The sequence below is a fragment of the Poeciliopsis prolifica genome, unplaced genomic scaffold (genome assembly GCF_027474105.1).
Source record: "Poeciliopsis prolifica strain line A6 unplaced genomic scaffold, Auburn_PproV2 SCAFFOLD014, whole genome shotgun sequence".
Taxonomy (NCBI): domain Eukaryota; kingdom Metazoa; phylum Chordata; class Actinopteri; order Cyprinodontiformes; family Poeciliidae; genus Poeciliopsis; species Poeciliopsis prolifica.
Genome location: NW_026562389.1, coordinates 6,632,501 through 6,652,239, shown reverse-complemented (window position 1 = coordinate 6,652,239; position 19,739 = coordinate 6,632,501). Strand labels below are relative to the sequence as shown.

The 19,739-nt window shown below is 39.5% G+C and overlaps 1 protein-coding gene across 2 annotated transcripts in view; it reads right to left on the bottom strand.

The window, feature by feature from the left end:
* malt1 (MALT paracaspase 1) overlaps positions 1 to 19,739 on the bottom strand; it is a 28,450-nt gene that overhangs the window by 8,141 nt on the left and 570 nt on the right. Inside the window, exons 2-11 of one of the 2 annotated variants that reach the window (XM_055039718.1) lie at positions 18,401 to 18,567; positions 17,978 to 18,099; positions 14,829 to 14,976; positions 14,236 to 14,420; positions 13,325 to 13,421; positions 13,191 to 13,238; positions 11,980 to 12,003; positions 11,848 to 11,892; positions 9,431 to 9,634; positions 8,675 to 8,852 (exon numbers count right to left, since the gene is read on the bottom strand). In XM_055039718.1, the coding sequence (XP_054895693.1) occupies positions 8,675 to 8,852; positions 9,431 to 9,634; positions 11,848 to 11,892; positions 11,980 to 12,003; positions 13,191 to 13,238; positions 13,325 to 13,421; positions 14,236 to 14,420; positions 14,829 to 14,976; positions 17,978 to 18,099; positions 18,401 to 18,567 (1,218 nt within the window). The remainder of the gene's footprint in view (positions 1 to 8,674; positions 8,853 to 9,430; positions 9,635 to 11,847; positions 11,893 to 11,979; positions 12,004 to 13,190; positions 13,239 to 13,324; positions 13,422 to 14,235; positions 14,421 to 14,828; positions 14,977 to 17,977; positions 18,100 to 18,400; positions 18,568 to 19,739) is intronic. The other variant, XM_055039719.1, reaches the window with a different exon arrangement.

Below are 19,739 nucleotides of genomic sequence, written 5' to 3'. Positions count from 1 at the left end.
CGATGGAGCAGCTGGGCGTGGCGGCGTGGCGAAGTGACCTGTAACGCCATAGCGATACGTTTGGCTCTCAATTCCACATTTTTGGGCGCAGCTGCTCCAAACTCACAAGGATGGATCTTCATCCACTCCCCGACAGGAATCCATCACAATATTTGTAGGGTGTGGCCTAATTTCTCTATAGCGCCCCTTAGAAAATTTTAAATGATCAGCCCCAAGCCATGCTTTAACCTACAACTACGAAACTTTGTACACGTGTGTACCATGTCAGGACTTACAAAAAAGTCTCTTGGAGCCACGGTCTAAACCCCAGAGGAAGTCGGCCATTTTAGATTGAAATTCAGATTTTGATCCCATTTTTGGCGTTTATAAACCATTTCAGTAATTCGCCACTTGGGGTCAGTATTGCTCCACAAATGAAACAGCAGATAAACAGGATGAAGAACAATATCAATTTTTCGCCAGTAGGTGTCAGTGTTCCTCCACCAATGACAGATCCACGGGCGGATGGGCGTGAAAACTTTGAGAGCGTTGCCATGAAATTTCTAAAAGGATAGAAATGTCTCAGATAATTTTTGTTGAATTAAATCATGCAGTAAATGTAGCGTTTTCTTACTTCTTACAAACCATTTCAGTAATTCGCCACTCTGAGTAAGTATTACTCCAACAATGAAATAGAGTGCTTTAGAAACACAGCTGAAGATGATGAAAAATGACGAACTGCAGTACTTCGCCATGTGCATACGATCGGCTGTAAATGACACGTGGATCATTCAACTGGCGCCAAATTGGATATGTATGACCTTTGTTGACCTCTAAAGAGCAAAACAGCATTGAAATATATTTTGACTCCACTGCGCGTCCTACATTAATCCGCCAGCTATATATCCTCCCTAAACCAATGAATCTGCACCACATTTTTTTGCATCGTCAAGGAGCGCCGCCGAACGCATCGATGCGTACCGCCTGGTGGACGGGCGTGGAAACTGCGGAACAACTTCTGTGTTGGAACGTGGGAAGCGTTGATGGAAACTCAGCAACAGCTTCTGCAGTGCGGCCGGAGGTGCTGAAAACTGCGTGAGAGCTTCTGTGGTGGCTGGCGTGAGGCGGCGGTTGCTCGTACCCCGCGGTGGACAATAGGCCGGAGCGGCGCTTGGCTGCGAGGGCCGTTCGAGGCTGCTTGCAGCTTTAATTATTATGATTCTCCCTCCAAATGAATTGGCTTTTTGGGGGCTTTATCATATTCAAAAACTCACCAAACTTGGCGGAGGCCTTAAGCCTCTTTAAAATTTACGTATTTTAAAGTCATCACAAAAATTCCACAAGAAATGGCTCAATAGCGCCACCTAGAAATTTTCAAAGGACCCTTTGCTATTCACTTACTTTATCCTAGAGACATGAAATTTGGTACACTTGTAGAGCTCCCCAAGATGCTCAAAATTTACAATTAATGTCATAGTGCAAGTATCACAGGAAGTCAGCCATTTTGGATTGAAGGTCCAATTTTGAGGCCATTTTTGCCGTTTACAGCCTCCGTATTTGATCGAACTCCTCCTAGGGATTTCGATTGATCGGCTTCAAACTCGGTCAGTCTGTTCAGAAGGCATGTCTCATCTAAAGTTATCAAAACTGAGAATTTTTGAGAATGCTGAAGGGGAGTTAGCAGGGGTCAAAGTTCACCTAATCGCCATAAAAAAATAAACTGCTATATCTCCTACACAGAAACTCACAGAGGCACCAAAGTTTCTGTGATTGATCATCATCGGGTGTCCTACAATACCCTATGGTCGAATGATGACATCACTTAGGCCACGCCCCATGAGAACAGGAAGTGTAATGTTTTACTGTGGATGGTCGCTATCTGACCCCTTTCACCTCATCAACATGAAACTGTGCCCAGACACAGAAGACATGTTGGTGTATTGAGGATTCCAACCCCGACCAGATTCGATGGAGCAGGTGGGCGTGGCGGCGTGGCGAAGTGACCTCTAACGCCATTGCCATACGTTTGGCTCTCAATTCCCCAATTTCAGGCCCAGCTGCTCCAAACTCACAAGGATGGATCCTCATCGACTCCCCGACAGGAATCCATCACAATATTTGGTGGGCGTGGCCTAATTTCTCTATAGCGCCCCCTAGAAAACTTTAAATGATCAGCCCCAAGCCATGCTTTAACCTACAAATACGAAACTTTGTACACATGTGTATCATGTCAGGACTTACAAAAAAGTCTCTTGGAGCCATGGTCTAAACCCCACAGGAAGTCGGCCATTTTAGATTGAAGTTCAGATTTTAACCCCATTTTTGCCGTTTACAGCCTCCGTATTTGATCGAACTCCTCCTAGGGATTTCGATTGATCGGCTTCAAACTCGGTCAGTCTGCTCATAAGGCATGTCCCATCTAAAGTTATCAAAACGGTGAGTTTTGAGAATGCTGAAGGGGGTTAGCAGGGGTCAAAGTTCACCTACTCGCCGTAAAAAAATAAACTGCTATATCTCCTACACAGAAACTCACAGAGGCACCAAAGTTACTGTGATTGATCATCATCGGGTGTCCTACAATACCCTATGGTCGAATGATGACATCACTTAGGCCACGCCCCCTGAGAAAAGGAAGTGTCATGTTTTACTTTGAACGGTCGCTATCTGACCCCTTTGACCTCATCAACATGAAACTGTGCCCAGACACAGAAGACATGTTGGTGTGTTGAGGATTCCAACCCCGACCAGCTTCAATGGAGCAGCTGGGCGTGGCGGCGTGGCGAAGTGACCTGTAACGCCATCGCCTTACGTTTGGCTCTCAATTCCACATTTTTGGGCGCAGCTGCTCCAAACTCACAAGGATGGATCTTCATCCACTCCCCGACAGGAATCCATCACAATATTTGTAGGGTGTGGCCTAATTTCTCTATAGCGCCCCCTAGAAAATTTTAAATGATCAGCCCCGAGCCATGCTTTAACCTACAATTACGAAACTTTGTACACATGTGTACCATGTCAGGACTTACAAAAATGTCTCTTGGACCCATGGTCTAAACCCCAGAGGAAGTCGGCCATTTTAGATTGAAGTTCAGATTTTGATCCCATTTTTGGCGTTTATAAACCATTTCAGTAATTCGCCACTTGGGGTAAGTATTGCTCCACAAATGAAACAGCAGAAAACAGGAAAAAACAATATCAGTATTTCGCCAGTAGGTGTCAGTGTTCCTCCACCAATGACAAACAGATCCACGGGCGGATGGGCGCGAAAACTTTGTGAGAGCGTTGCCATCAAATTTCTAAAAGGATAGAAATGTCTCAGATAATTTTTGTTGAATTAAATCATGCAGTAAATGTAGCGTTTTCTTACTTCTTCCAAACCATTTCAGTAATTCGCCACTCTGAGTAAGTATTACTCCAACAATGAAATAGAGTGCTTTAGAAACACAGCTGAAAATGATGAAAAATGACGAACTGTAGTACTTCGCCATGTGCATACGATCGGCTGTAAATGACACGTGGATCATCCGACTGACGCCAAATTGGACACGTATGACCTTTGTTGACCTCTAAAAAGAACAACAGCATTGAAATATATTTTGACTCCACTGCGCGTCCTACATTAATCCGCCAGCTATATTTCCTCGCTAAACCAATGAATCTGCACCACATTTTTTGCATCGTCAAGGAGCGACTCCGAACGCATCAGTGCGTACCGCCTGGTGGACGGGCGTGGAAACTGCGCAACAACTTCTGTCTTAGCACGTGGCCAGCGTTGATGGAAACAACAGCTTCTGCGGTGCGGGCGGAGGAGCTGAAAACTGCGTGAGAGCTTCTGTGGTGGCTGGCGTGAGGCGGCGGTTGCTCGTACCCCGCGGTGGACAATAGGCCGGAGCGGCGCTTGGCTGCGAGGGCCGTTCGAGGCTGCTTGCAGCTTTAATTATTATTATTATTATTATTATTCTTCCACCCAAATGAATTGGCTTTTTGGGGGCTTTATCATATTCAAAAACTCACCAAACTTGGCGGAGGCCTTAAGCCTGTTTAAAATTTACGTATTTTAAAGTCGTAGCAAAAATTGCAACAGAAATGTCTCTACGGCGCCACCTAGAAATTGGAAAAACACCCTTTTTTACCCTCTGCTATTCACTTACTTTATCATAGACACATGAAATTTGGTACACTTGTAGAACTCCCCAAGACGCTCAAAATTTACAATTAATGTCATAGTGCAAGTATCACAGGAAGTCAGCCATTTTTGATTGAAGTTCCCATTTTGACCCCATTTTTGCCGATTTTTGCCTTTTACAGCCTTTGTATTTGATCTATCTCCTCCTAGGGATTTTGATTGATCGACTTCAAACTCGGTCAGTCTGTTCATAAGGCATGTCCCATCTAAAGTTATCTAAATGGTGAGTTTTTGAGTATGCTGAAGGGGGGTTAGCAGGGGTCAAAGTTCACCTACTCGCCATAAAAAAATAAACTGCTATATCTCTTACACAGAAACTCACAGAAGCATCAAAGTTTCTGTGATTGATCATCATCGGGTCTTCTACAATACCCTATGGTCGAATGATGACATCACTTAGGCCACGCCCCTGAGAACAGGAAGTGTAATGTTTTACTGTGAACGTTCGCTATCTGACCCCTTTGACCTCATCAACATGAAACTGTGCCCAGACACAGAGAACATGTTGGTGTATTGAGGATTCTAACCCCGACCAGCTTCGATGGAGCAGGTGGGCGTGGTGGCGTGGCGAAGTCACCTGTAACGCCATCGCCATACGTTTGGCTCTCAATTCCACATTTTCAGGCCCAGCTGCTGCAAACTCATAAGGATGGACCCTCATCCACTCCCCAACAGGAATCCATCACAATATTTGGTGGGCGTAGCCTAATTTCTCTATAGCGCCCCCTAGAAAACTTTAAATGATCAGCCCCAAGCCATGCTTTAACCTACAAATACGAAACTTTGTACACATGTGTACCTTGTCAGGACGTACAAAAAAGTCTCTTGGAGCCATGGTCTAAACCCCACAGGAAGTCAGCCATTTTGGATTCAAGTTCGGTTTTTGACCCCATTTTTGCCGTTTACAGCCTTCATATTTGATCTATCTCCTCCTAGGGATTTCGATTGATCGGCTTCAAACTCGGTCAGTCTGTTCATAAGGCATGTCCCATCTAAAGTTATCTAAATGGTGAGTTTTTGAGTATGCTGAAGGGGGTTAGCAGGGGTCAAAGTTCACCTACTCGCCATAAAAACATAAACTGCTATATCTCCTACACAGAAACTCACAGAGGCACCAAAGTTTCTGTGATTGATCATCATCGGGTCTCCTACATTACCCTATGGTCGAATGATGACATCACTTAGGCCACGCCCCCTGAGAACAGGAAGTGTAATGTTTTACTGTGAAAGTTCGCTATCCGACCCCTTTGACCTCATCAACATGAAACTGTGCCCAGACACCGAAGACATGTTGGTGTATTGAGGATTCCAACCCCAACCAGCTACGATAGAGCAGGTGGGCATGGCGGCGTGGCGAAGTTACCTGTAACGCCATCGCCATACGTTTGGCTCTCAATACCACATTTTCGGGCTCAGCTGCTGCAAACTCACAAGAATATTTATCCACTCCCCGACTGGAATCCATCACAATATTTGGTGGGCGTGGCCTAATTTCTCTATAGCGCCCCCTAGAAAACAGCAGCCCATAGGTTATGTTGTTATTAATTATTTAAATATACATTATTATAACTTTTTATATATATATATATTTATTTTGTGGGTTAAAGTACAAACATTCATTCATTTTTGCTAGAAATAATACAACAAAGTCATTCAGCAAAACCTATGACACAGCGAAGTAAGAACACACTGGGGTCAGTGTTGATGAGTACCACTGGCACCTTGTGGAGAAATACTGGTACTGCTAGTGCAATACCAGTATTGCCCCAGCAGGAGGCAGTGGTACTCCATCAATGAGAAAACAGATCAACGCTACGTAATAACAGTCAGCCGGCGACAGCTGGAGCTGCAAAGTTTTCCTGAACATTTTGCTTGCTTTTTGGAGCCACAGAACTGGACTACGCTCAACATTTTGCTTGGATTTTGGAGTTGCAAATACGAACCACGCTTTGGAGCAAGAAGGCTCTGTTGGACCGGAGTTGGAGCAGTTTAATGGGCTCTTTGCACCTCAGCTTACACGTTAGGGAAACACGGCTGAAATGTTTTTCCAAGGTAACAATTAATAATGTACATCGATCCGAAACCCCAACAAGTAAGGCAAAGAAAGGTTTAAGATGTTCGCCTCTTTATACATTCACAGATATGAAGGTGAGTTTTATTTTCTTTAAACTGCTAGCACAAGCCTGCTAGCTTTCTAGTAAAAATCTGCTATTTAATTATCTAAAGATTTCTCAGCCATTCTAACGGACACTGTTTGTGCCTTATTTTCAAGCATATTACGTGTGTTTATTGTTAACGACAATAAAGCAGCGGGGAGGGTGGGGGGCAGATTACAGTTCAGACTTTTTGCTTGAAGTATGAGAAGAAAAACGAGCCGAGAGCTTACTCTGGTATCGGAGTTCTAGTTCAGCTGACTGTTCAGATTCAGAGTTATTACTTTTAGAAAAATATGGCCGTGTTGCTTAAGGTTTCTGTGTTATTTCGTTTTATTACTTTTGCATGCTTGTTGTGAATGGCTCATTAAGACAGTGTTAGTACGGTGTGTAGCGTTAGCTTCAAGTGGTAGCTTTAACTTGTAGCAACGAATATGTACAAGCTGTCTTAATTGAGGATGGCTTGGAAATCCATGAAAACTTAAACAAAGTACATAGTATTGTTTTATTTGTGTCTTAAGTACGACTTTGTCTTTTATAGCAGTCATAGTTTCTGAAAGTGGAAAAAAGAGCCGCATTCGGGTATACAGTTGTGACGTCAGCGCAGCAGGCGCAAAGAGCCCATTGCTGTTCGTTTAAACAGTCGTAACTCGCGGTGCGGTGAGTAATTTATTCCTTCCTGCTGGTTCTGGAAGCCGTCATGTTTGGAACAGTTATTCTGAGGAGGATGCTAACCCAATGCCTGAGGCCTGCAACGTTTTTAATGCTAACGAAGCGCTTGACTAATTCAATAAACTGAATAGTGTGTTTGATACATCCAGTTTCATAAATTCAGAGTTGTTTGTTATTATGTATAGAAGATGTTTAAAATGTCGTTTGAAAGAGCTCTGAGAAAATGCTAAGTATCTTTTTACCGATCCATTGGGGTTGTAATATTTAGTTGCAGCACTTCCTGTGATTAATACCTAATTAATGGATGGGATTCAGCCTGTGCTATTGTTCTAATGTGCTGAAAGTTAACTGTGCTCTTATTGTGCATTGCCCTTGGTTTATTACTGAACAGTGCGGTTTATTAAACTGATACATCTTAACCTTCACCATTTTCCTGACTCATTTCACGATAACGTCAAAGTTGCACTGCATTTACATCTCAGTTGTAGTTAACATCAAGCATGTGGGTGTGGCTTAGTGTAAAACTTTCACTATTTACCATGAAACATCAACATTAAATGACTTCCAAATGCAAGATCACAGCTGCATCATCACACTTCCTCTGTCTTTCTAGAGAACAGCCCTGAACACATTTCCATGGTCACTTGATGACCTCACTGTAGCCCCGTCCACTTTTAAGAGGCAGTCACATGTTTTTTCTGCTGTATGTTTTACTGTTATTCTATAATTTATATGGGTTTCATCATGTGAATACTGACTAAAAACGATAACATGATGAACTCTATGAATGCTGGCTGCTGACCGAACCGCATTGGGGTGTAGAAATGACGAAATGCATTACTTCGCCACGTGCATATGATCGGCTCTAAATGACATGTGGATCATCGGACTGGCGCCAAATTGAAAACGTATGACCTTTGTTGACCTCTAAAGAGCAAAACAGCATTGAAATGTATTTTGACTCCACTGCTCCCCTACATTAATCCGCCAGCTGTATTTCCTCGCTAAACCAATGAATCTATACCACATTTTTTTGCATCTTGAAGGATAGCCGCCGAACGCATAGATGCGTACCGCCCGGAGGACGGGCGCGGAAACTGCGCAACAACTTCTGTCTTAGCACGTGCGCAGCGTTGATGGAAACTGAGCAACTGCTTCCGCGGTGCGGGCAGAGGCGCTGAAAACTGCGTGAGAGCTTCTGTGGTGGCTGGCGTGAGGCGGCGGTTGCTCGTACCCCGCGGTGGCAATAGGCCGGAGCGGCGCTTGGCTGCGAGGGCCGTTCGAGGCTGCTTGCAGCTTTAATTATCTTTGTCTCTCTCCGCTTTTCTTTTCATCCCTGTGAAAAACTTTTTCATGTTGGGGGTTGTTGAATAACGGAGGCCATAGACAGAACGCAGTCGGAGCTTTTTGTTGACTTAACACTGCTAACCAAGGCAAACCTGTTGTCTTGTAAGTCGTAAAATGTTGCACTGTCGCAAACGTGACAGAAGTAACAATGAGAGCGCCACTGCCGCCTACTGTGCGCAATTACACTTTATACTAGTACGGCCAAAAAAAAGCCTGTTCCCCAGGATCACACGCGCCCCCCCAGGTATCGCACCGCGCCCCCAAAGGGGGCCCGCCCCACTATTTGAGAAGCACTGTGTTAAAGGAAGCTTAGTAGGAGTAGAAGTGATGGCCTCACCTTTTTCTGCACATGTCCAGCAGAAAAACATTGAGGCCCGTTTCCTTCTCCTGCATCAGCTTCAGAATGCTCTGCACACACAGGCAGTTGGCGGAGTGGTACGGGTTCGGAGCGTCCACCGGCACCATGAAGCTGTTTCCATAGTTCTCATATCCGTGTCCAGCGTAGTACAGCAAACCTGAGGATGGAGCGATGTGCTGAAGTCAGTTCTCCTGAGAAGAGAATCTCTCACTGCAACCAGGTAATAATATGGTGACAAGCAGTTTCCTCATTTTCATGAAGTAATAATTTCAAACACCTCTGTATCAGTTATTTATTTGATTCTTGTCAAAAAAAAAAATACACTTAGTGTTTAAATTTGATGTGCTTTGAGAAAACCCTGCCCCAATGTCCAGAACAGCAGTGTGAATCAAATCCAGAACACTGGAAACCTGGGTTTAGAGATTGTAAATAGTAGCATGTTGGAATACTTGTTACTGAAACACAGGCCCAGATTAGAGTAACGCGTTACTGACGTGTTGATGGCACAATTGTTTATGACATTTCTGCTTAAGCTATTTACTGATCTGTCGGGTTTCCGATATGCGTCCCCCCAATGACAGACTGGTTCCTACGCACTTGGCCGTAGATGACTTCTGGTTCAGACTTGAGAACTCTGCACTTATTATTGTGTTACTGTGTTATGGTGTAGAGTTCTTTGAATTGTCTTGTTGTTGAAATGTGCTTTAGAAACAACTCGACTTGACTTGAACGCACCGTAAACCCCCTTGTGCAGCAGCAGCAGGAACTCATCCACGGCGTTCCTCATCTCCGACTCGGTGAGATCCAGCAGTGAAACCACTTTGAAGTTCAGCTGCCGCAGGAGGTTGGTGAGGTCGTACACGTCCACCATGGGGGCCTTGAGCTGCGGGTGGTTCTGGTATGACAGGTTACCGATCAGCAGGGCCACTTTGTCAGTCGCTGAAGTGAAAGATGGAAGGAGATAAAAAACAATATGGACTTAATCTGTTACATAATGCGTTCGTATTGAACTCGGCAACAGCAAGTGTTTTTTTTCCCCTTGATTTCCTTTTTGCAGCAAATATGTTTTTGCATATTAAATCAAAAAGCTCAAATTTGTTTCTCTGTGCGTTACATTGTGTCCAGCTCAGCACAGAATGTTTTGTAAATATAACAGATCTCTAAAGGCTTAGTAGGAGCAGTTCTGTCGTTTTGTGAGCTTTGAAAAAAAAAATCTCCAATAAAAATATTTGCTTAAAAATAAATACAAGTTGCTACAGAGGTGGAATGGGGAAAAAAAACTGTTAATACACAAATATCTTCAAAGAAAACGGCAGTTTTCATATTTATTAGAAAGACAATTTTTATGTTTTTTTTATGTTTTTTATCTTCGTAGTTGGATTCAAACCTAATTTAACTTCAAGAGACTAATTAACGAAACATGCATGTCAGGACAGACTTGACCCCACTACTGTGGCGTATTTATTTAAACATCGTTAGTTTCAGTCAATCCAGTCCAGACTGTAAGAAAAAAAGAATAAATAAATAAATCAGTGTTTTTGTCTTGCAATGTTTTTCTGCTAAGCTTTTCTATAAAAAAATTCAAATCAAACTCTGCACATAAGAAGGTTTTCCCTTCTTTTCTTACTTGTTCAAACAAGAATGCACATGTTCAGATTGGGGTGACTGAATGCTGATAACGTTGGCGTCTCTGGAATAAGTACAGTTTTTTTTACACCTGAAAGGCTGAAAGAATAAACCCTTTCAGTCTCTTTCATAAAATAAGGCTAAAATTACCTATTTTGACAATAAATCGATAGCAATATATAACGTGATAGTCATATTATCAATAGATAATTGGTCTGACAGCATAATCAATATTTAATATATAGAATATCAATTAAACTCTGAACCAGATTCGCAAAGTTAAGGCAGGTTGGTGGCATCAACTAACTCACTCACTCTTTGGTTACCTAGCAACAACCTGAGTAACAGGCGCAGCAGCAGTTTGAGGTTTTGCCACTGTGCCTCACAACACACTTAAAAATACACAAATATATAAAATAAAAAGCAAGAGTGTGGAGTGAAAACTGTGGCTAAAAAAGGAGAAATCACAACACCAGTTTGGTAGTATTTCAGATATTTAAAACAAAAAAACTAATAGTTGTCAATCCCTAATTTTATAAAACACTTCCATCCTGATGTTTTTTCAACTATAAAACTATTGAAAGTTACATCAGAGAGCAAACACTTCTTAGTCAACAAGAAGGAGAATCAACCACATAATTTTGACCTCTATATTTTACCTAAACTCAGATTGTTTATGGTTTGTAAATAAGGCATATAAAAGACAAGCGCCTGCAGAATGTATCTTAAAACTATAAATTTTCTACTGAAAAAGAAGAACCATGTCTTGTTGTTGATTACAAATGAAAAAGATTAAACATTTAACATCTTTGCCCAAAATTATCAAAGTTATTTATTCATCCCAGGATGAAACATGTGGGTTCCTGATTAGCTGGACCCAAATCATGAGATTTGTTTAAAAATGAAAAACAGAACAACCAGCTTTAAATTTAGTTATATGAATGAGACACAGTGTGTTTGTTACTGATATTACAGATTAAAACAACATAAATGAATTTGAATATGTGGAAACTTGAAAAATGATGGCAATAATTTTTCATTTGGATTTATCACTTCTTTATCAGAACAGGTCAAATAAAAGGAGCGATTACACAACTGAAACTGTCTGACATGCGACACTTTGAGGGGTCTGCCATGAATTCTGAAAAAAAGTGATAAAAATCAAAAATAACAAAAAACAGAGAGAGGAAGGAAGTAGATCATCCTGTGATGAACACCAGTGACATTTGTAGCTGCTTGATGTTAATCTGTGCATCAGTCACTTCTGAGACATGAACTTTTTCTTTCCTGCTGATAATTTTCTTGTTAAATGTCAATTTAGATTGTATTTCCTTCTTTTTGAATGAGCAGGATAACTCTGGGTGTCTGATACAATGCAGCTGATGATATAAATAAACTGATAATCATCATTCCTTCAGAATTCACCATGAAATTGATGTTTTATTGGTAAAACTGTACATCAACCAAGCAGAAAAACAAACATTTGCTTAAATTTTCTGAGACTTTAATGAACCCTGGAGACTCACCGTAAAGTTGCTCAGGCAAACTATTTAGGAAAAGTTCACAGGAATCTACATTTTCAGCAAAACAGAGAAAAGAAAATTAAAGCAGCTGCAATATCATGGAAAAAAATCTGGGCAGAGTTTTAATCATCCTACCTCTTCCGATGGCGTAAATATCATCTAAAGAAAAAAAACATTACAATCACATAAATGATATTTTTTTGTTTTTACACACCAGGTCAGGCTGAAAATTATAAACAAGGGAGTAAATGACAAGTTAGGAATGATCTTAGGAACTTTCATGCAATAGAGTTAAGTTAGCAGAATTACTTTTTATAAAGATAATTAGTAATATTTAATTACAGCTTTCAACAAATTCCATGAAAAACTAAATTTAGCATTTCAACAAGCTATTTTTATTTCTGATCTCAATAATAATTTATGGCTAAATATTTTTGTTGTCAGTATGTGAACTGATTCCTGCACAATTTCTGTTTTTCCAATTAGCACGTTTTCTTTTTTAAATCCACAGAAAGTACAACATTAATTTGAAATTTTGGGTTCTTAAACTAAAGCTGCACTAAAAGCAACTTCCAAATACTATGGGTTTTTTTGTTTTGTTTTGTTTAACATCATCTTTGTGCACTCAGCTTTGAGATAAATAACCTAAATTTTTAAATACATAGACTTTGTGGCATATTTTTGGGTTTGGAGGAATTTCTTGTACTGTAGAGATGTTTAGTTAAATAAAAGTGACAGATTGTGATCCACAGTTGAGTTGTACAATGGATCAAGTCTTTCTTTGTTCAGCTTCAAACATGAATCTTGAAGACTGATCTTTTCTAAGGTGGCAATAAAAATTCAGTTAGAAACAATCCTTATAAAAATAGCCATATAAAAGTGATTCAAAACAGTAAAAGATACTTATTTGTAACAATTGGCATTCCAATTTTTCAGTGTTTCAAATGGATTTTAAAACATTTCAGGTCAAAACATTAACCTTTTTGGGGTTTATCACCTGAATGTTCCACAAACAATACAAAAGTAACACTGTGTTGAGCTATTTTATTGTTCTTGAGTTAAAAGGCAACCTAAGTTCAGTTCAATGCGTTCCATCATTATTGTAGTCTTTTCATGGGGTTTGTTGATCACCACCTTACTATATTAAATGAAAACCGCGGCCTATATTTAAGTAACAATGCATGCAAATCACATCTTGAAATTAAACCTTGTCAGAATGATTAGTATCCACCAGACCACCGTGCAGATTACGACCCAGATGCAGCCAGAGGAACACATTAGTGTTTTGAGTAAGGCTGTAGTTAGTGTGCCTGTTTTTATACTCCATGCACCGCTTTCGACTCTACCTTCAGAGCACTCCATTGCCCCTGAAATCTGGACAGATATCCTTGGTGCTTTCAGTCGAGAACAGAAGCAAACAAACGCTCAGACTTTGTGAGTTAAGAGCTGCTGCTAATAGCACCAAAAAAGCATAACATACCTATCACAACATCAACTTCGTTGGTCCACATTCTTTCCGTGCTGCTGCTGATCTCGCAGCGATACCTGCCATGATGATCTTGTATTACCTGAGGAATCTGAAACACAGGAAACTTTCATTTGTGAGAGGAGTTGTGAAAAAGCAGAAAAGGAGTTGAAACGGGGGTGTTATGGATTTTCCAGGCACACAATACTATTTTATTACACAATCAAGTAACTATTTCACTCTCAGTTAAGGGTGGACGATATGGACTTAAAGTTTTATCATGATATTTTATAGTATTATAGTCATAACGATAAAAGTGACTATTTACTACGACTTTTTCAGATAACTGAATGGCACAGCAATCATAGCCCCAAAAACCAAAAACCTGGTCTAATAAGCTTCTATCAGACATCAGTCACATAAAGAAATGCATCATTAAACTGCTCACAGTATCTGTGTTTAATCATAGTGTAAAATTTATTGATATTTTATGAAACTCGATAAAAAACTGTGGTAAAATTTGTAAAATTAACAATCCCAACAGTTTTAGGGGTTTTTAAATATTGCTAATTGGAATTTATTGTGACAAATAAATCAAACTTCTCCCCATGGTAAGAAATTTATCAAGATAAATGAGAAACGGTATGGTATGTTTTATATATACACACACATCCATTATCTGTTCACCCTTATCCCTATTGGGGTCGGGAGTTGTGTGAACGCAGCTGAACACGGTGAATCCTGCAACCCATTGTGCAGCTGAATGGTTGCCGTGGATATTAAAGGATTTCTCAAACATGCATTGAAGAATCAAAGCAACAATCAACGTATGTTTTTCATGAGAGAACAACATTATAACCCGATGTAAAGCTCAGAAAAGTTGATTTTACATAACCTTGCCCCTTAGATAAAAAATAAAATATCACCATGAGTTTTCTCTTTGTGGCGTTTGGGATCGGCACTCCGTTCCTGTGCCACTGGTATCGAGGGATCGGCCGGCCCACAGCACCACACTCCAGCTGCAGGGTTTCCCCAACATGCAGCCGCTGGAACTGAGGATGGATTGCCAACTTCAGTCGTCCATCTATGGACTGATAACTCTGTCCTGGGGCTGTTGGAGAAAAACACAACTCGTTTATTCACTACATGGTTCAGCTGCTATTATATGGAAAGAAAAACAACAGGAACTGGTGAAAACGTTCCCAAACCAAGTACTTTTGTTCTAGTTAAGAAATATGATCGTGTTATAAATCTACAATTCCTTGACATTGAAGAAAAAACACCAGTTTCACTGGGAGTTTATTTCCCTTATAATGTGTGGAAAATGTCTTGTTATAACTGAAATAATCTGCCAATGAAACAAGTAATTTTTTTATTGACCTAAAACAAGCTCATATATCTTGCTGAGAAGTTAGTTGCAACTTCATTTTGTCTTATTTGAAGTGAACTAAGATATTTGCATTGGAATTTAGACAAAAAAAAACTTGGTAAAATGTTGTTTTTGCAGTGTAAGTCTCACCATAAGACATGGTGACATTTAGGACGTCCACCTGAGCCCACTGGCTGAATTCACAAGCATCGCCACAGTTGACCCTGCAGATGTAAAAGCCGGCATCTTTCAGCTGGACGGGACTTATCAGAAGCTCTGGAGAGAAGCTGTTTGGTACCTGAGGTAATGAAAATGAAAATTATGTTGGTGGAGCCATGTTCCACTCTTTACTTAATTTTTTCTCTCTATAACTAAGTCAAAGATGAAAGGACAATGGGAAAGCTGTGACTCAAAATGTCAAGTACAGCCCTGATGTTTCCACGGAATCTACTGTAACAGTGAACATCACAGCCACTAATGAACTGAACTCTTATAATTGGTAAGCAGGTGTGTAGATGCAGGAGTTTTGGCAGTTTGCTGGTTGGACCGGACCAAAGTTGCAACATTTGTTTTATTTTCAGCTGGTGCAGTTGGCCTTCACACTGTGTCAAAAGAACCAAGTCCTTGGAAAAAGCTGGTCCCCTCCTCGCCTGTGGTGGCGCTGCACCAAGCACCACTAAAGGAAAAGACATAAAAACCTCTGAAGAAGAGAAGAGCGCAACTTCCTTCTTCATAAAATGTAAACAACATGAGTTGAGTCAGATTGTAGGATTTCTGTTTGGTCGTCTGAAAAAGATCACATGCCATCTAGCGTTAGACTCAAGTTTGTTTTAGTTGTATTTACTCAGAATGCACTGCAGTCCATTTCTTGCTTTTGGAGCGGTCTCTGCATTCACATATGCATTTGAACCGCACCAGAGTTCACTTCAACCAAAGTAAGATCAAAACTTTTAGGTGGATCAGAGATAGCTTTTTTGGTCCATATCAGAGTTCGGCTAAGCATTCACAAACAAAATGAACTTTCTAGACAAACTATATTGAGCTTGATTAAAGCAGACTAGATAGGGCTGGTGTGAATGCAACCTGATTGTTGCTGATCATCAGTTAGGGAACCATTTAGTTGCTAATATTACCAGTAATATAAGTTTCAACAAATTTACTCTAAGGTTAGAATGTGCAATGCTTAAAAAAATGGACAAAAATAAAAATAAGAGCTTCAATATGGGATTTTCCAGGTCTCACTAAGCATAGCAAATGCTAAAGTTCATAAAAGAGCAATTAGGAATAAAGGATGTCTTGTTTGGGAAGTTTGTCAGAAAAATAAATAAAAAACATCTTGGCAGCAAGATTAAAATTTGCAAAGTTGTATCTGAATGGACCACCTGTCTTCTGAAATAATGTTTATTTAAGGTGAGAAGGTTTCTGTTAAATTCAAACACATCACTGCAAACATCTAATTCAAGCTATTAAACATGGTGGAAGAAGAGAGGTAATTTGGAAGCACAAGATGTGGGTCTCTTGCAATCATTAATCAACCACAACATCTGCATTGCAATCATTAATCAACCACAACATCTGCATAAAAAAAGTCTTCTCATGTCAACATTTTTGCCAAAAAACAACTCTACTTATATTAGGAATACATTATTTCAGGACAATAAGTAATTGAGATGCCATTGCTGAAGATTACAATATTTGATATAATTTATGATTAACCTACATATTTGTACCTCTATTTGTTTCTAAGTTCAGAATGTCTCCACCACACAGCATAAGGTTTGGCATCTTAACCACTAAAAATATATATCAGCTGAAAGGCTGAGTCAAATAATTGTGATTAATCAATTCTTGAAATAATCTTCAACTAATTTAGTAACTGATTAATCATTGATTGGAGTATACGGACTCTAAAAACGGACATTTTCTTAAAAAAAAGACACAGCATAATCAGAGCAGTGATTAAACCAAAACTGTACAGGATTTACATGCCTTTAAGAACGAAACACCGTTAAATGTTTTACCCAAAGCTTCTCAAACGGCTGTTTTAGCTTCACCAGGTTCAAATTCACTAAGCAAAACCTAAATTAATGCATTTTGAGCAATAAAATGTTTATTTTATTATTTAAAAATTAATTTAATTATTTGCCTCTTTTTATGTATTTCTAACACTGCATAAAAAAGCCAAAAAGGTTAAATGAAAAATCTGCCGAATGTGACAATATTTTTGTCTGATTAATCCAATAATCATCAAGATACTCAATAGAATAAATCGCTTACTAAAGTAATTGTTAGTTGCAAACTAAGAAATCCTACCAAACTACAGTGATTTTATATATTATGCAGCTCTAACTTAGACCAGATTTATAGTAGTGATTCATAAAACTGACAGCAATACTTAATTTCCGCATGTCTGAAATAAGCATATTTGCTTAGCTAAAGGACAAAGAGCGTTAGCAAACAGTGGCATCCAAGTGATCCAGAAAAAGTCTTTCAGTTCCTCTAACAGCTGATTCTACCAGGAAGCAGGGACTTGGAAGAGATCCTTTCCATTGTCACACAGTTATGCAAAAACAGAGTCTGTGTCGGCCAGTCCACCTACAGCAAGTTTCTTTATCTATCTTTTTCCCCCCAAAGTAGCTTTTCCTTTACAAACTTGCGCAAAGCTTGATTTTTAGCTAATGTCTAAAAAAACCCCCCCAAAAAACACACAAACACACAATTTTACAAATGTGGTGTTTTCATTAAATATGAAATGCAAATGGCAGCAACAGATGTAAACAGTTATGAGATATTTCATATTCATATTTCGGCCAGTGCTCATATGTATACATATATAAAATTTCAGGCGATTAGAGTTTATTTTCTTAAAAAGTAATTAAATTATTTGCTTAATTGGATATTTTAATGAATTTCTAATTTTGTGTAAAAATGTTCAAAAAGTTAAACGAAAGCTCTGCAGAATGTCCCAAACTTTTTTCACCCAATAATCAGAGAGAATAATCAATGAGTAAAGTAATTGTTAACAGCAGACCAACATGGCTGAATAACCTAAGTAACAGACCTCATCAGTCAATTTAGCAACACACTTTTTAATTGAAATTGTTTATTTTGTTGATGTATGGTTTTTGATTAACCAGACCCTAAAGTAAAATTTTAACTGAGTCCCAACATTAATTTTGGCACAGATACAACAAAGTGAAGAGTCCAGATGGAGACTCCTCATCTTTCTTTACAGATATAGATCTGTTACTTAACAGTTATTGGGGTGGTTGTTTGCCTGCATGTTTGTTTCAACTCACCTCTTCCCTGGATTTGAACCACTGGTACTGGACAGGAGATTTTCCCACTGCATGGCAGCTGAGGCGCAGATTGTGGCCACAAATTAGAGCTACGGACTGCGGCTGAATGAGGATCTGTAATGCTATGGAGCCAAACAAAAAAAAACATAAAAAGTTCATTGGAATTTACATTTAGTTCAAATTACGTCCAGTATTGTGTTCACTGCTATATATCTCTTAAAGAAAACATCTCGTTTCCTCTTTAAAAAACCCAAACTGACTGAGCTCTTCTTCTAATCACGTGTGTGCAGAGCAGTGCTCTCCACAACCTGCGTGTTGCCACATGAGTCATAAATTCCTCTTTAAGCTAAATAATGACAACAAAAAGCTCTGAGATACTTCACAACAAACAGTAATAAAAGGTTAGCGTGTGTTTCTCAGCACCTGGAGGTTTCAGGCACTGTAGGGCGTCCGTGTTGCCCAGAGTTTGGAGGTAATCCATGAGGTGACCCATAGTGCAGCCTCGCTCTCCCATGAGCCTCAGCAGCATCAGGCTGGGGCTGCCTTCCACCTCCAGCACCCTGAGGGAACACATCTCCATGTCGTCTGAACTAAAGGACGAGAGAAAAGGTCAAGCTCTGATTAATAATGCAGAGCAACTGAGTCTGAAACAATTAATCTATATTGTTCAAATAATCGTCACATAATTTAGTAATCCATTAATCACTAACTGGAGGATAAAAACTGAAAAAACAGTATTCAGAGCAGTAATTCAGCCAAAACTGTAGAAAACATATATACATTTTGCATTTAAGATGAAAAAAAAACATCTTTTATCTGTAAAAATCTTCTACATAGAACTCAATAAGTGGTCCAATTTTAGCTTCACTTGGTTCAATTTCTGTCAAAAAACAAACAAACAAAATAAGTGCCTTTTGTTATCCAATTATTAATCAGCTAATCAAAAAAAATATTCACCACAGATCAGCTTTACACTGTATTGCTATCATGTCAAGCAGAAAGCGCAGAGCTTTTCCATGTTGATGTTAGAAGTATTTTTAGCTGCAGATCCATCCTTTGCTTCAAATGATTATACTTAACAGCAAAACAATGCTATTAACACATTTTAAGCAATAAAACCTTTATTTTTCCTGTTATAAAGGAATTGAATTATTTGTTTAATGTTTTAATACAGTTCCAATATTGTGTCAAATTAGCTTAAGTGGTTATATGAAAACTATGCAGATTATGACAATTTTTTATCCAATTAATCATCAGAATAATCCTTAATCAAATAGAACGCAAAAAATACAACTCAGTATTTGATAACTTATCACAAACATTATTTTATAGTGGCTCACAAAACTGTAGATACCCCAGATAAAATGTCAGATTTTTGTGACCCAAAAAATTAAACCATGACAGACTTCAGTAATCCCACATCTTGATTTGAGAATATTTGCAAAAGTTCTCAACTGTATCTTCACACAATGTTAGAGAACCCCAAGTTGTGAAGCAGGACGCTGGGGCACCCTGAATGTAATCTGCCCAGGGCATCAAACCAGCTAGGACCGCCCCTGACCCCAAGATACTTGAACTCTTTCACCTGGGGTCGGACCTGCCCCAGACCAGAAGACACTCTAACCTTTTCCAGCTTGGATTTGGAGGTGCTGAATTTCAAACTGATTTTGTTTTTGTGAAACTACTTTTAGCTGATTTTAATGTATGCTTCAGCTCGCTGTGACATCCCTCTTTATCTTCAAGCAAAATTGACTTTTATTTT